The 18,229-nt window shown below is 42.6% G+C and overlaps 1 protein-coding gene across 3 annotated transcripts in view; it reads left to right on the top strand.

The window, feature by feature from the left end:
- The window catches only part of CPNE8 (copine 8), a 961,735-nt gene that overhangs the window by 412,933 nt on the left and 530,573 nt on the right, over window positions 1-18,229 (top strand). For all 3 annotated transcript variants that reach the window (XM_085654090.1, XM_085654092.1, XM_085654091.1), the window contains one exon: window positions 18,076-18,179. In XM_085654090.1, coding sequence (XP_085510216.1) covers window positions 18,076-18,179 — 104 coding nt within the window. The remainder of the gene's footprint in view (window positions 1-18,075; window positions 18,180-18,229) is intronic.

Here is an 18,229-nt window from a genome sequence, read left to right as displayed (position 1 = left end):
ATATTACAATCTGGGATCCATATCTTTGTCACAGTGCATATGCAACGTTACACTCCCCAGCACATATTTTATATTACAACTTTAGAGGCTAGTTAGGTTACACAACACTGCCCTGTGCATATTACACTCCAAGGCGCATATCGCATAGCACGCGCTAGTGCCTGTGCTATCTCGCGCTCTCCAATGAATCTGTCATTGCGCACAATGTATTGCATATTGTATTTCACTCCCGGTTCATCTTATATCACACTTTTTGGTGCAAAGTTTATACCATACACTATATCTAGTTTTCATTTTCAATCGTGCTCTCAGGACTATGTTCTATATAACACTGTGTTCACCTACCCTTTTCACGGGCATTACATTTTGCGATAGGGGGTGGAGGGTCAGGGGGTGTTTCTGCCAAGTGAGCCCGGAATCACAGTCACAAACGTCCTCTTCTTCCTGAATAAAAGTGAGATTATGCTGCATACTTGTTCATATTTTAAGTAGTTCGCACAGACACACGTTTTAAAAACAATAAAGTTCCTAATACCCGCCTTCTCTGAACAGTTAGCTTGCTGCCCCATCCCCCTCCTCCCTATCCTCTGTTGTGTGAATCCATGGACTAGCCTCCTCCCTCCTGCCATGCATGGTTTGATGTGCTGCCACTGCCCTCAATTTAGTATGATGTACCAGTCCACTCCTCCTGCCCTCCATTGCCCAATTCTATGCCCCATCATTGACCTCCTGATTAAACTCTGTGCTTAGCTTGCTGCCCCTATTCTCCTTCCCCCTGCCCTCCGATGTCTTTGTGCATGCCCCTGCTCCATCCTTTTTGCCCACCATGTTCCATGGACCTGCCACTCCTATCTACTCTGAGTGTTCTGTTGAGCTGCCACTCCCCTCCCACCTGCCTAGCATTGTCAGATGATTGTAACCTGTCCCTGCCACCTCCACCCTGCCTGTCCACATGCCATGCCCCTATCCTCTTCCTCCTGTCCTACATGGTCCATTGTACTGCCACACCCTTCTGCCCTCCCTGGTCTGTTGTGCTGCAACTGCTCCTCCTGCCTGCCCCGTGCGGTCTGTTGTGAGGCCCCTTCCCCTGAACTTTCTTGTCTGTGCACAGGTCCTGACCCTCCCTTCTATCCTCCATCGTCCTTTGTGCATGCCCCTGCACCCTCCTTCTTGCTCATCATAGCCATTGTGCTGCCACTAACCCTCCCACTTGCCATGCATGGTCTGACATTCCTACTGTGCCTCAGCCTACCCCTACCAGCCCTGTTACCCTTCCTTCTTCTTTCTTCGACACTTTTCCCCCTATCTCCCTTGATTTGTTTCACAACTACCTGTCTAAAGTTAAATCTGGCTCTCCTTTGGATGGTGTTCCTGCACGGATCCTCAAAATTCTCTTCACTAATTGTCCTGGTCCCCCCCTTTCTCTTCTTAACTCCTCACTGGTTTCCGGTGCTGTCCCCTCTTCCTTTAAATCTGCTGTTGTCCTCCCTATTCTCAAAAAACCTGGTCTAGATCCCTCCCTCCCAGCTAATTTCCGTCCCATTTCCCTTCTTCCCTACCTGGGTAAGATCCTAGAGATCCACGTCACCTCCTGCCTCTCCTCATACATTGAGGACAATGGCCTTCTAGCCTCCCACCAGGCGGGCTTCCGCCCTGGCCACTCTACAGAGGCGGTGGTTCTAGCGGTCTTGGACGAACTTAAGGGTAAGGCAGATGTTAACCTTCCCCAAGCCTTGGTGCTTCTCGACTTGTCCGCTGCGTTTGACACGGTCGACCATTCCATTCTTCTCGGCCGAGTCTGCGCAGCGGGCATTCGGGGCGCGGCCCTCTCTTGGCTAGCATCCTTTCTTCAGGATAGGCATCAGGCTGTTCATCTCTCTGGTTTCTCTGCCCCTTCCTGTTCGGTCACCTGCGGTGTTCCTCAGGGCTCTTCTCTTTCCCCTCTCCTCTTTAACCTATATATCTGTCCCCTTGTTTCTTCTCTTCTCAAGCGGGGGGTCTCTGTATATAATTACGCTGATGACCTCCAGCTTGTCTTTGATCTGTCTTCTTCTCCTGATTCTATTCCCAAGTTCAGTTCCACCCTTATCTTTATTTCGGAATGGATGAGCGCCAACCATCTTAAGCTCAACCCCGATAAAACGGAACTTGTCCTTACGGGTGGTCCCTCTAACCCTTGGTCCCCTGCACATTGGCCCCCCTCTTTTGGCCCCCCCCCACGCCCTCTCCCTCTGTTCGCACCCTTGGCATCAAAGTCAGCTCTGACTTAACCATGCACTGCCAGATCAGCTCTGTGGTGTCTTCATGTTTCCTCTCCCTCCGTCTTATTCGGAAAATATCTCGTTTCTTCACCATCGACGCGCTTAAATCCATAGTCTTGGCTTTAGTCATCTCACGCCTCGACTATGGCAATGGCCTGTACGTGGGCATCCCCTCCCACGAATCCCGACGTTTACAGGCCATTCAAAACCAGGCTGCCCGTCTCATTTTTTCCCTTCCCAAATCCTCACACATTACCCCGGTTCTGAAATCCCTCCACTGGCTCCCCATCTGCTCCAGATCCCTTTTCAAACTTGCTTGCTTTGCCTTTCGCGCCCACTCCCGCTCTGCCCCTGCCTACATCACTTCCCTCATTTCTTCCTATGTTCCCAGTCGCACTCTTCGTTCTTCCTCTCTCTCCCTTCTTCACATTCCCCGTTTCCGCAAATCCAGATCTGGGGGCACTCGTCTCTCCGTCTTGGCTCCCCAGTTCTGGAATAGTCTCCCACTTCATCTTCGCTCTATTCCTATTTTTAGCCACTTTCGTAAAGCCTTAAAAACTTTTCTTTTCTCTTTGGCCGTCCCCTCTTAGGCCCCCTGTGTTTCCCTCTGTGAGTTCTTACCCAGGTCCCCCCAGCGCCAGGAAGCCGCTTGGCAGCAGTGCGCTTTATTAAATATTGTTTTCATTTCATTTCATTTCATTTCTGTGCTGCCATGGCCCCTCCCACCTTCCCTGTGTGGTCAGTTAGCTGCCCCTGACCCCCTCCCACCTTCCCTCCATGGTCCGTGAGTATGCCATCACAGTCTCACTGTTGCTCTTCATGGTGTGTCTTGCTTCTAGTGCCCATCCTGCCTGACCTCCATGGCTATCTTGCTGCTCCTGCCCTGCCCCCTTGCCCCCAGCACTCTGTTTTCATGTGCAGACCCCTAGTCCCTCCTTCCTGGCTTGTCTGTTCCATTGTAATGCCCCTGATCCGTCCCTCCTGCCCTTTATGGTCTGTTATGCTGCAGCTTTCTCTCCTGTCTGTCCATTATGGTCAGCTAGCTACCATTGCCTCTTGCCCCTCTGATCTCTGTTGTCCATGTGCATGGTCCTGTCCCCTCCCTCTTGCTTTCTATGGATTGTTGTGCTGCACTCCCGTCCCGCATGCCCTGTGTGGTGTATTGTGCTGCTGCAAACCCTGATGCCTGCCCTGCAGGGTCAGTTTGGTGCACCTCTCCATGTCCCTCCTGTCCTCTGTTATCCAAGTCCATGTCCCTACCCCATTTCCTTCCATGATCCAATGTACCATACTTGCGAGCATTTTGAACTTGGTAAGAGGGAGATTTTGAAAAAAAACTGGGGTATTGATTTTGCCCTTTGAGTTACATTGAAAAAGAGGAGATTGTAGACAGGAGACAGATCAAATAAAGCCCATTTGAGCTTAAAAACATTGGACGTTTCCTGGCTGAATCAGGTCTGTTGGCATGTATGGTTGTACTACCATTGCCTCTTCCTTCTGCCCACAATGGTCTAATACATTGCCACGGCCTCTCTTGCAAGTCCTGTATTGTTGGTTTGTTGCCCCTGCCCCCCTTTCAACTGCCCTCCATAGTCTGTTGTGCTGCCACGGCCCTTCCTGCCTGCTCAGTGTGGTTAAATTGTTGCCTTTGCACCCTCCTACCTGCCTTCAATTTTCAGAGTCCGTGCCCCTGGCCTCTGCCTCTCAACAGTATCCTAATGAACAACTAGATTGCTAACATTCTACATTTATTACAAAAGTGTGGAACGCCTGACGTCATCTTGATGTAATCAAAACTGTAATACCTAGAGCATTTCCTTTAGAAATTACATATATGAGAGGGTCTTCTTGGCATCAAAATTATGGTTAGTGCTCTAAAAGACTAAAATAAGGACATATTTTCTGAGTTTTCAAATAGCGACAAAGCACTTTTAAATTATTTGTTATCTTTATGTTTTTTTATCCAGTTGACCACTTGATTAAATGTTGCACTTAGGGGAGAGGATGTGGTGTTACTTCCAGAACTGCAGACTTTTGCAACTGGGGAACCAGGTTGGAGTTTCTGCTTCAGCTCGACATTCTGTGATTCTGGTCAAATCACTTAGTCTCCCCATGTCTACAACCAAAATGAATTTGTTCTTGTGTGATGTAACCAATGCTCATGTAAAGCACTCCAATACCTGACAAGTCTGCACTATATAACACTGCAAAAACACAAAATAATAAGTGTTTTGCACACTTCTGTCATTGGGCTATATTTGGGCTACATCTGGGTGATTTTGGTCTACATTTGGGCTCTTTTGTCTCCGGTGGCCATCTTGGGAGATTTATTTGTTATGAAGTTTCTTAATTTCCTCATGTACTGCAGTCTCCTCAGTAGGAAATGCTTTCAGTTTTTTACTTTGATTCCATCATGAAGGTATTCAGATATGTCACACATTTGCCATAAATTCTGAATGTTAGCACTCTAGTTGCTCATTAGATCACTGTAGTAAAACTACTGTTCGCCATGGAAGTCTGCTCCTGGTATTAAAAGTGCATGTTTCAGTCTGCATGTCAGAATTTTTTAATGAAATAGAAGAGGATTTGAGAAGTCACTCAAAATGTGCCCTCATTTTCTTTCTTCAGCATTAATCATAATTTCTATGGCAACATGAATCATTGTGTTCCTTTTTAAATTAAATGTTTTAAGTGTTACCAGTTTATTCCAATCAAGATGGCTTCAGGTGTGCCATACTTTTGTCATAATGAAGACAGTAAGCGCTCTAGTTGTTTTTAAGAACACTCTGGGACATTCTGTCATTGGGCTATACTTGGGCTACATCTGGGTGATATTTGGGCTACATTTGGGCTCTTTTGTCTCTGGTGGCCATCTTGGGAGACTTATTTGTTATGAAGTTTCCTAATTTCCTCATTTACTGCAGTCTCCTCAGTAGGAAATACTTTCAGTTTTTTACTTTGATTCCATCAAGAAGGCATTCAGATGTGTCACACATTTGCCAAAAATTCAGAATGTTAGCACTTATTTTGCTCATTAGATCACTGTAGTAAAGCTACTGCTCACCAGGGAAAACTGCTGCTGGTATTGAAAGTGCATGTTTCAGTCTGCATGTCAGAATTTTTTAATGAAATAGAAGAGGATTTAAAAAGTCACTCAAAATGTGCCCTAATTTTTCTTTCTGCAGCACTAATCATACTTTTTATGGAAAAATGAACCCCCTCATTTTGTTCCTTTTTAAATTAAATGTTTTAAGAGTTACCACTTTAATTCAAGCAAGATGGCTTCAGGTGTGCCATACGTTTATCATAAGTAGGACTGTTAGCACTCTAGTTGTTCTTTGGAACACTCTGGGAAGCTGCAGTAGAACACAAAGGAATCAACTGACAGTCTCTGCCCTTGTTGGATGTACATGTTTTACTGAGAATGTCAGACTTCATTCTCACATGACTGAGAAAGATAATGTGAATTTACAGAAAATAAGCTCTCAGTTTAGCTTATAGATCACCTTCCAAACCTCTGTGGGAAAAGCATGAGAAAATATTTTTCTCTCAATCATGATATCCCAGCAGAAGGCTTTTTCACATGGTGAAATCACCTTAGAACATACCACAATTCCTAAAATGAGTATGGTACCATCAACAAATGATTTATAATGTAACTAAAGTCTTAAAACCTTCTATTAACTGCAATGCTTTTTAATGAGGTGCTATCTTGTATATTGGTCCCAAGATGGCTGCCAACACTTCTTGGATGAAGTGCTGACAGCCAATCAGATCTCAGGATGAGATGTGTGGTTAGGCTCCGCCCACATATATATATGATTTTACTTTTGATTTTCTCAGGAACTACTGAACAGATTGACTCCATATATGCAAAAGGCACATCCCTGAGCTGAGGACTACCTCTCTGCCAAATTTCAAGTAATTCTGTTCAGCCGTTCGGGCTGTACCTTGCACTAAAGGTCCCTATGGAAAATTGCATGGGGAAAACGCGTTTTGGGACCCCCCTTTTTTCTCAGCCCCCACTTGACGAATCCCCCCTGAGACTTTCAGGGTAGGAGCGGAGCGGAGCGCCCCACCTATTTTGAAAATTTCCCGACGATTCATCAACCGGCGCCAAAGTTATTCCAAATAGAATGTTGCGGATTTCCTATGGAAACACGGTCCTAACTATAACTATCTACTGTCGACCGCCAGTAGATAATATATATATATATATCTATATCTCCAACACATGAGATTGCTCTCAATGAGGACGCCCTCCCGGAAAGTTGCCTCTTACACAGAGGACTGCGGCACAATCAGGTACCTTCTTTAAATCAAATCAGTAAAAGGCTTTACGCATTTCAAACATTACGTTCTTGATCACAAGCCAACACTGGAGAAACACAGCAACCACGTTGTGGAACGAGCCCTGGTGTTCTCACAAGCACCCCTGCGACTACGTCAACCGCCGCCGCCGCGAAAGGACTGGGTGCCGGTGTTGGAGGAATTACGGTGTTTGCGGGGGCTTGAGTCTCTGCCCCACACCCACTTGGGATTTATTTGGACAATGACAGGCAAGACACGTCAGCTCACTGCAGCAATACTGAGCACTACAATAACCATCAGGCCATGGTTTGGCAACGCCCACTGGGGCGGGACTTATGACTTTAAATAGTACCAAAAAATTGCCGTGCCTTCACCTCTCCAGTCTGCGCCTCTGAAGAAGTGGACTACACGAAACACGTCAGGCGGCAAGATTGAGTTGTATTCCTGTGAGGCATTGCTTCATTCCTGCGACACCCTCCAATAAAATTGTGGGCTATAGATCAACCCAGTGTGGGCTCTTTCGGCAGCAGGCCCCCTTTGTGTTATATATATATATATATATATATATATATATATATATATATATATATATATATATATATATATATATATATATATATATATATATATAATACATGCATATATATATTCGTGCCCCCATGCACTTCACTTTTTTGTTGTCAATACTTTTATTGCACATGTCATAGAAGATGTCAAGACTTGTGTAACATGTAGGGTAATTGGCAGTGCATGGCGAGTTATAGGTATAGTTACCTTAGGAAACAAGTTATAGTTTCTTCACATAAATGTAACTATAACTGCTGAATTCCTATGGTTTTGTGCATGTATAATTGGAACCTAAATATAATGTCCCTGTAACCTTTGTTTTTTAGTGAATTTCTAGGTTTTTTTTACTCTCAGCTAGACAGGGCATGTGCCAGTCCATAAGAGATATGTTGTGTTTAATCTGTGGGTTTCAGCCAGCACACAGACTTCCCAATTGTTCTCTCCATTGACTGTCTCATATCCTTTGTCACCGTTTGTCCCTGGCATTCATGGTCCTGCCTCTTCTTGTGTTTAGCCCTCCCCCAGAGCATGGACCAAGTACTTGTAATTATCCACTGCTCCCATTTGTACGACCATTTTAGGACCTACTTTTTTCTTTCTTTTTCAACACTCTACACAGTGCTCATGCTTTTACCAGATCGGTCTCCTCCCACCCCCCTTCATTCCCCTTCCGCAGACCCACTGCTCCCCTGTCTCTACTTTTCCTTCATGCTGCTTTCTGTTTCTCCCACCTCCTCTCAGCCATCTCTGCTTACTCCCTCACACTTTCCTGTGCTTGCCCCGTCCACAAATCACCCCCTCACCCGGCCCCATCGCTGCTTCAAACACCCATTGTAGTCTGTTTCATTCTAGTGAGTGATGATGTTCTGCCTATTAATGTCCTATTAGCTTATAGCTGATGTGCTGATAGGTGCATGTGTGCTCAGCTGCTGTTACTTGGCACATGATTAGTCTGTTTATTTTCCCTGCGTGTGGGTACTAGGTGTGTGTGCGTGTTTTCACCATATATGGTCATTCGACAATGGTGTTTATAGCAGGAAAATCAGACCTCAAATTAATCAGGTATGGGTTATCACAGGGCATGTCAGAGCTTCTAAAGCACCTGTATCTTCTGCTGTAATTTCATTGCCATGTTTCTCCTGTGTGAAATTATTGACCTGTTTGTGTCTCACCTTGTTGCTTCTCATTTCATAGAGTAGGACTCTATTTCTTCAAATTTCTTCTGTCTGGACACTTTCTTACATTTTCCGCATTCACTGATAAAGTGTTTCCGTGCGCCATTGTTGCTTAACTTGAATTCTCTTCAAAGGAACCAGGCTGAATCTTGATGTCATCAAGGTCTGCCTGCCTCTCAGGGTCCATGGTAAAAGTAGTCCTTTTAATGTGGTTGCCAATGTAATGCATTTCCTCATGTTCACTACTATAAATCAGTCTAACACTGTGATTCATTCTGTTTTTTGTGCAGTTGTATATAGAGTGAACACCACCCAAAGGTAGTGGAACACTTTACATTAACACCAGTTACATTTTTGTGCAGTTTTATATAGCGTCAACACCACCTGAAGGTATTGGAGTGATTTACAGTAACACGAGTTCTTTTGCACAAGGATACATACATTTTTTGTCGGCACAGTAGAATTAAGTGATTTGCCCAGACTCAAGGATATTAAGCTGACGCTAAAGCTCAAATCTGGTTTCCCAGCTCCATATTCAACAGCTGTACCCTTATGCCACATCTCTCCCAAGAGGACGTCACATCGTCTCCCTAGCCTTAGCCTCAGTTCCACATTTTGTGAATATGGAGAAATCATTTAATCTCCCCATGGCAGCACACATTTTCTGTATGTTCCCCGACCACCTCCTGCCGCCGCTGCTTGCCCTGCTGAACTCTGTTAGACAGATCGCCTCCTACCCTGACTCTGCTTTTCAAATTTGTTTTGTGTAGTTTTATATAGCGCCAACTCCACCCAAAGGAATTGGAGTGCTTTGCATTAGCATTAGTTACTTTCTTTGTGCAGTTCTATATAGCGCCAACACCACCAGAAGGTATTGGATTACTCTACATTCACAACACTTACTTTTGATGAGGACACCGTCAATTTAGGCAAATCTCTTAATCTTCCCATGGCATCCCTCATTTGTTGTTAGTTGCCCGTCAACCTCCCGCCCGTCACTGCTTGCCCCCATTGAACCCTTGTTTAGGGGTGGGCAGAGTTGGCGGAGTGCCACTATGCGGAATTCCACAGAGTTGCCTAAAAACTCCATGGAATTCCGCTCCGGTCCGCATTAACGATGCATGCAGGCAGCAGACATGGAGGGTTCCTGACCTCGAGACTACTCCCTGCTTTACAGCTTACCAGGATCTGGCATTCTCCACCATGCCTGGGCTGTCCTGTCCTCCTCCTGTCTCCTCATCGGTGCAAAACCCCTACGCTGTACAACTTGGGAGGACTGCTCATGCAGCCACTTACACTCTCCCACCCATACAGCCACTAAAACCCCCACTCACTCACCAATACAGCCACTCAGAAAACATCTCACTCACCCATCCAGCTACTCATATATCCACTTATACACCCATACACACAAGGATACAGTCACACTGCCACTCACATAATATATATTGTGAGTAGTATCACTCAGTAGTAGTGCATCTAGTATACTAATGTAACTTTTTAAAAGGCTACTACATATGTTTAACACCCATAAACTCTTAAAAACACTTATACTCACTTGATGATGTCATCAGTGATGCCATTTCAGATGTCATCAGTGATGTAATATGTGAGGTCATATACAGTGAATTGCAGAAGCGGAAGTTATAGTTAGCTCAGGTAACTATAACTGCTGAATTTCACTGCTTTTGTACAAGGGAAATCTGAGCTTAATTATAAGATCCCTGTAACCTTTTTTATTCAGTAAAGTTCTAAAGTTTTTTTAATTCTATTTCCTAACTATAACTTCCCTGTAATCGTTGGTATTTTCAGTGAATTTCTAAGGTTTTTCAAACTCTATTTCCTAACTATAACGCCCCTGTAACCTTTGGTTTTTTAAGTGAATATACACACACACACACACACACACACACACACACACACACACACACACACACACACACACACACACACACACATATTCACTTAAAAAAACAAAGGTTACAGTGATGTTATAGGAAGGGGGAAGGGGGAGGGGGGAAGGGGGACGGGGAGGGGGAGGGAGGGAAAGCGGGTAGACAAAAGGGGGGTGGGGAAAAAGGGAGGGCGGAGAGAAAGGGACAAAATTATTTAAGGTGACGTTCGGAAAGCAACATAGTATCCAATTTTTGATGCATGTACAATCCTTGCTAGAACAAAACCGTCACCTTCATGTAGATGTGACGAAATTAATTCTATAGAAAAGAAACAAAACCATATGTAAGGCTATACATGGGAGAAATCTAACCAAAATACATAATCTTGCCTGTATGTACTATACAGACAAAGATTAGGAAGGTAAATCATGCCTCCCCATGTCTCACTCAGTAGGCTTAAAATCAGATGTGCAGAGGCTCACGCCCGCCTTACTGACAACACCCGGCGTATTCAAAATTACGCGTGGTGAAAAAACACATATCATTTAGATAAAAAAACGAAAGGGCGCTTACCGGGATTCAAACACCGCACGGCAAATCAAATGACAAGTAGCAGCAGTTTCAGAGCGTCAAAGTATCTCCACCAAGTTTAAAGACGCCGTGGAGGGGTATAGAAAGTGAAAGGGTACTTCACATTTCCCGCAGTTGGATCTCAACGCCATATTGAAACGGGCAAAATCAAATCAATGCTATCGCAGTGCATGATATCAATAGTTAAGTTCGTAGATCATACCTCCTTAAATCCCATTATCAAACTTCGAGTGAAATGTCGACCGAATCAGATGGCAGCGTATATTGAAAATGTATAGAAGATTTTCTCACGTATTGTAAGATCAAATATAATTTCAATCAAAAAAACATTTACCAGAATTGCACCACACATAAAGTGCCCGATCGCGGCATTTTAATACTCCCATACATCAATGCCGGGTTAAAGGCACTGTAAAAGAGTTTAGAGACTAAAAAGGGGACTAAGCACCTACCAGAAATGGACCACAGCGCCATTTTAAGGAAGGTAAACTCAAATCCGAATGCCGACCAATTAACACACCGCCACACAGGACAGTTGCCAGATAGCAAGGCTTTCGGAACGCCAACGTGGCAATGCTAAGTTAAGAAGGAAACTTCACAACTACTCTTTAAGCCCCAGCGCCAAACAGGAGCATGGACAGAAACTAAATATTAATACCACCACCAAAAAATGAAAATTCAAAATTAAAAAAAAAAAAAAAAAAATTTTCAAAAAAGGGGTGAGAATAATAAAGATAAAAAGAATGAGATTATTAGATTTGAATTTAGTCATTTAAATCTCTCATAACAGTTAAATCCTCTTCTTCCAATCCTTTGACAAAATATTGTTATAAATAGTACAACAAAGTAACAATAGATACTCACAATGCCGCAAATCTAACTACGTTATTACATATAAACGAGAAGGCACCTTCCTATGGCAGTACATTATTATATAAAGCCAGAATGAATAAGATCCCATTAGTTACTTACAATGGTTTAATTAATACTTCATCATTCAACCAGTCTAAAGCATTTCTCAATAAGCTGAACATTATAGATGAATGTTAATTATTCCATCGCAGTACAGTAGCTACAAAATAATGCAAATAACCACCTCGTCTAATAACATTGTGATCCTAATGCAAAATATTTTTTCACACTACAATTCAATACATATATTTACACAATAGCAATATGTTATTGTAATACGATGCATAGTTTTCAACCACCTAAATTACATTAATTGCAGTAATTCATCACAGCAGCATAGTTTTATGGAACGAGGGGAGGAGGAAACCAAATTTTAACATCTCAATAGATTGTAACATTCAAGCAGTATTTCTTAATATACATAATCAACAGTATTTCGACAGGGAAAACTGATAAAAGTACCTCCTACCCCACAACTAGGGAATGGCATTCCTCCAAGGTGTTGAGGCCCTGATTTATAATGTTGCAACGAAAAATCCAACGACATTCACATTTATTTAAGATGTTAGTAATACTACCTCCTCTCAGAGGAGTATGCACTACCTCAATAACTTGCCAACGAATGTCAGTGGGAGCATGATTAAATTCCAGAAAATGTGCCACCAAAGGTGCATTCTCAGTTTTGCATCGTATTCGGCTCTTATGCTGACCCAGGCGTATCTTTATCTTCTGGGTCGTTTGGCCAATATAGATGAGGTCGCAAGGACACCACACCGCATATATTACATTCTGAGTATTACAGTTTGAATGATCTCGTAAGTCATGACAAATATTGCCATGAATGAATTGTTTCATATTCAAGCTGGAATTACACATGAGGCAGCCACCGCATTAGTAGTGTCCCACAATTCTGTCTATACCCCACATAGTTGTTAGACTGGGGGTTTGCTCAGAAGGCAAAGCTGCCCTAACCAAATGATCCCGTAAGTTTTTCCCTCTTTTAAAGGAAAAAAGAGGTTCCTCATTAGTAATGCCAGTAGATTTAACTAGAGGCCAATGTTTGCGAATAATGGCCGAAATATGATTGCTTTGGGTGCCAAAAGTGGTGACACATGGAATTCGATTCATCTGTTTTTGGGTTTTAGGTGTCAGCAAAAATTCCCGGTGAATATACCACACTCTTTTCATTGAACGCTTTACCAATTTGTGTGGGTAACCACTTTGTCGCAATTTCTCTGCAAGTTTGCCTGCTTCTATAAAGTAATCACTTTTAAAAAAACAATTTCTGCGTATACGCAGGAATTGCCCAAAGGGCAAACCGTCCCTCAAACCTCGGGGATGGTTACTTGAACATTCAAGCAAGGTGTTGCGGGCCGTGGGTTTTGTAAAGAGTCTAGTTGTCAGTCCTCCTTCATGAGGAAAAATAGTTAGATCCAGAAAATCAATGTGAGTCTTACTAGATTGAGAAGTAAACTTAAGATCAGAAGAGCAAGAATTTAGCCAACTCAAAAAATCAGCCAAATCCGTGCAAGTCCCGGTCCAAACAAAGAAAATATCATCAATGTAGCGTCGCCAATGGCGAACGCTACTGTGAAAAGGATTATGTCTGTAGTCGTAAATAAAGTGTTGTTCAAAATCATCAACAAATAAAATGGCAAAATTGGGGGCATAAGAAGCCCCCATAGAAGTACCTTTAATCTGTAAATAAAAACGTCCATCAAACTCAAAATAGTTCTTGGTTAAAGAAATTGTCAACAAATCAATGATAAATTCAGTTGGTACTACCATCGGGGCTGGGCGCGTGTCAAGAATCTTCCTAATTACCTCAATTCCTTGTGTCTGAGGAATGTTGGTGTATAAGGACTCGATGTCCAAACACACCAACATCTCAGACTCCGGACAAAAAGTCATTGTTTCAAGTTGCACGATAATATCACTACTATCGCGCACATAGCTAGTAGTGCTGATCGCCAGATCCTTGATGAAAACATCAATATATTTGCAAAGAGGTTCCAAAACCGACCCACAGCCGGAAACTATGGGTCGGCCAGGAGGATTTTCCATGCTCTTATGCACCTTTGGTAGAGTGTACAATAGAGGAATCCTCGGGTTCTTTGACTTCAAAAAGAGAAATTCTTTATTGCTAAGAAACCTGGCCGATTTGGAATCAGTGGTCACATTTAAGATTAATTTCTGGATCTCAACAAGGGGATTAGTTCTAAGCATCCGGTAATGATCGGCATTATCAAGTTGTCTTTTAATCTCACATTTGTATTTGTCAATGGACTGAACCACAATCCCCCCTCCCTTGTCTGCGCTTTTTATAATAAGGTCCTGATTCTGTTTCAGTGTTTTAAGTGCTTGGCGTTCAGACAAAGAGATGTTATAAGGTATATATTCAAAATTTTTGTACAAGTCAGTAACCTCATTTTGTACCATAGTTTCAAAGGCCAACAACTGCACAGGCATTCAGCTTTTTTTAGCAGCGGTATTACTATTTTATGTTTCCAGGCTTTAGAAACTCGGCCATCTCTGAGTGAGGAATTTAAAAGTTGTATCACCATTTGCGGGAACTGAGGGCATAGTTTACTAAAATGCGAAGGCAGAAAAGGGTCTAGAGGAGACCTAGATTTGATGGAATTAAGTAGGGTGGTAAATATCAGGAAGTCCACAGGCAGGAAAGTGCTCAAGAGTAGGACAGAGCAGGGACAGAAGCGATCACTTCTGCTTGTAGCTAGGGGCAAACAGACTCAGTATTAATAGATTATTTAGCTATTTGACTGAGAGCAAGACATTGAGGAGGTAGAGGATAAGGAGGCCTGAATATCAGCCATGTTCTTGCAAAAGAAGCCTGCCAGTTTATCACATTGCGACTGAGAGAACAATAAGGAGGGGTCATTATAGTAGGATCTAACCACTTGAAATAGTGTTTTAGGACAGTTTTGTGCCATAGTAATTTTCTCAGAGTAATGTAAGGCTTTAGCAGAATGGCAGTTTTTATGATAGATTTTTTTTAAAGACAGTCTTTAATTCTGTTTGTCACCCTCACAATAGGTTTTGCGCCAGATTCTTTCAAGGCACTTACTGTTACATTTTTCTTTACGGAAAGCATCATTAATTCATGGATCTGGAAAAAGAGCTCTGCGGCGAGTGGTATGTTTAAGGGGAAGTACAGAATCAAGGGAAGACTGAATATAATTGTCAATTGTGGAGGAGTCGCAATCCATTAAATGACTCAGTGCGCGTGCATTTGCCTGCACAATAGAGTTGAGAGTGGAAATATTAAGTTTGGACCAATTCCTTGAGTAGGAGTCAGGGCTGCAAGACTGAGCTAGAAGTGTTGGAGACTGAAATTGAAAGAGGTATAACAAAGTAATCAGACCATGCTAGAGGAATAGGGCAGTCTAACAGTAAACCCTTCAAGTTGGAAAAGAGAGGATGAAGCAAGTGTCAAATAGAATGGGTAAGGACATTATTTATTAGGTGAACATTTAAAGATCTAAAATTCTCCACCAAAGAGGAGGTCTTTCTGCAGGTAGGATTATCAAAATGAATATTAAAATCATATAAAACATTAAAGTTGAAGTATTTTAGAATGACCCATAGGAATGAATGCAAGATTGCATGCGCTATATGCGAGTACCAATAGGTACCTGCAAATTGCGCATGCAGTTTCAAGGGTGCAAGGGTGTCAAAAGGACACCCTGTTGCACGCCTGAAATTGTGATGTGCACCCATGTTGCGCACACACATGCCCCAAGGGCATGTGAGTGCGCAACATGAAACTTTGAAAAATGCACTTCAGGTCATTTTTCAAAGTTTTTGCAAATTACCGACCAGTTTAATTGCTCGGTAATTTGCAGCCCCAAATAGCGAAATCGCTATTTAAAAGTGGTGCTTGCATTGCATTTAAGGAATCGCTAATTGTGATTCCTTTAAATGCAATCGCAATTCAAGAAATCACAATAAATTGCTATTTCTTAAATTGCGAGTGCCTTACACATTGATGCACCGCAAAAGCCTTTTTTGCGGGCACAAACGGATGATTTTTGCAAATTGCACCGTTTGCACTCGCAAAATAGTTGATGCATGTGCCTGAATATCCCACCACCTTTCATGTCTAGATGATACAATCTAAGCATGCATTAGGCTGTTGGAATCGCAGCAATGATGTCTAGAGACATCATTAAGCCAGGTTTCATCTGACAGAAAACATGGAGTGGGGCCCACAAAACCAAGCTTAAGCTAGCCCAGACTTCGGAGGAATTATCAAATTACTAAGAAACTCTTCCTCCAACCCTGCTGGGCCTATAGTGGGAATCTATATGGTGCAAGCCAGGGTTGAGACATTGTATGGGGCTGAATTATGGGGGCACTATTGCTGTGAAGACATGAGTAAAGTAGAAAATAGTTTTATGAGGCAGATTTTGGATCTTCCCTCATACCTCTTCGGCTGGATCTAGGGATTAGACCCATTGGGGAGGAGATAGGTCTCAGACCCCTATCCTTTTGGCGCAGAGTATGGGTGATACCAGAACTGGCGGTCTACAGAGCGGAATTAAAAGAGATATTGAGCTTCCTAGGAGCAGCAAAAATTCCTCAGTTCACCCACTTAAAAAAAGAATGTAGCAGGCTGGGAAAACCAAGCCTGTGGAGTAACCCAGAGGAAGCGTGTTCTGCAATCTCCCGTTCTGAACTAGTAAAAGCATACCGAATGAGCAAGCTAGCAGAAGTGCAAGGGAGCCCATGCATAGGACACCTGACGGTTAAATTTTTTTATCCTTGAAGTATGAGTATTTATTTGAGCCCTTTTTAGATGACATCTATCCATCCCTGGCAAGAAAATTATATGTCCAGTTCAGACTGGGCACCTTGCCGCTCTGTGTATTTTCCTGTAAATGGTCAGGCCCGGCCCGGCCCGGCGAGAGTGACCTACCTGTAATTGGGAGGAAGAGTCAGAGCTGCATGTCATCTTTTTCTGCCCTGCCTTTAAACTAGCGAGGAAGTACTGGCTTGTCCCATTGTGTAGGAATTTAGGGTTTGTACACTGTATAGAGGCATTTAGAATTTTAAAGCACGACACCTTCAAACCCATCGTATTTGCTGGATCGCAATTCTTAACCTCAATGTGGCGTAGGCGCTGGACCTTTGTACATATGCCTGTCCAGTAACAAATAGCATACTGTCTCGGAAATTCTAGGTTCTCTTTCAACGCATTTAAAAAAATATTTTAGCACTTTTAACTCTAAAATTAATTACGTTTTTATTGTTTTAAAATCTGTAAAGATTTTTTTGAATTACTATTGTATAACTATTTCATGACATTTTTAATGTTACCTATATTAACTGCATCCCTATTGCCATTACCGATGGGTTTTATCAGGAGTTTGCCTTTTTATGTTATTGCCTCTTGTTCTGCGCTCACCCTGCTTATGTATTCCAACTAACCTACTGGACTTAGTTCTGTGTTAGTGCAGATCCCTCTCTTTTATGTAACTATATTTTTACAAAGCGGACTGGTTATCATTTTTTACAATTTTAAACTGCTATGAATTGTAATGCACTGTTTATTGTGAGTACGCTTTTATGGTCTCACAGACCGAAATAACGTTTTCCTGACTGACTGGAATTACCACGTCTGCCAAGTTGTCAATTAAGAAACAGAATGTTTGTCATTGATATTTAGCTAGGGAGCGGCAGTTGATGTTAAAGAAGCAATAAGGAGTAATTTTAGGTTCTAACAAGGCAGACGTTTTAGGAGCCCTAACATAAAGGTGTCTGAAAGATAAGTGGGCACCTTATTATTGATTTCTGGGGTTGCACACTTACTTGTAATCTTGAAATCACAGTTAGGGCAACCCCGGATACTAGTGGTCAGAATCATAATAGAGAAACATACCTCTAACATTGCAGGATGACGTGCTCTAAATTGAGTGCCAAATAAGTAAGGCTAGCTGGTGCAAAAGGTCCAGCGTTCCTGGCCGCTTGTAACGTTCTGGCATGGATGGGCGCAGACAGGTTTGCCTTTGGCTCACCAATTGTGCGTCCACATTACAGCCACGTTTAAATAGGCCTGGTCCGGGAGCAGGAGGCAAAGCCGACAACCACTAGCTTGCTTACTGCTCTCAAAAAACAGACCAGAAAAAATGTCCATTGTGCTTGCCCGGTCTAATAGACGTGTATCTGCTTACACTTTTTTTTTGCTAGGCCTATATGCTTATATTTATTTTTAATTGATTAGTTATTTACTACCTTTATTCAAGTGGTATTCATCAATTGGCATAATCGACATAACACTATCTTGCAACCAAAGTCAGCCAGATTTTTTAGATAATTATTAATTCTTTAATATTTTTGTTACAGGATGCTGTTCTGATGCAGTTTTGTGCCAATAAGTTAGACAAGAAGGACTTATTTGGAAAATCTGACCCTTTCCTAGTTTTTTACCGAAGCAATGAAGATGGCAGGTATTTTTTAATAGATGCCTTTAAAATGTTATGTCATCACATTTGAGAAA

The sequence above is a fragment of the Triturus cristatus genome, chromosome 4_1, assembly GCF_964204655.1.
Source record: "Triturus cristatus chromosome 4_1, aTriCri1.1, whole genome shotgun sequence".
Classification (NCBI taxonomy): domain Eukaryota; kingdom Metazoa; phylum Chordata; class Amphibia; order Caudata; family Salamandridae; genus Triturus; species Triturus cristatus.
This window is presented reverse-complemented; position numbering and strand designations above follow the sequence as displayed.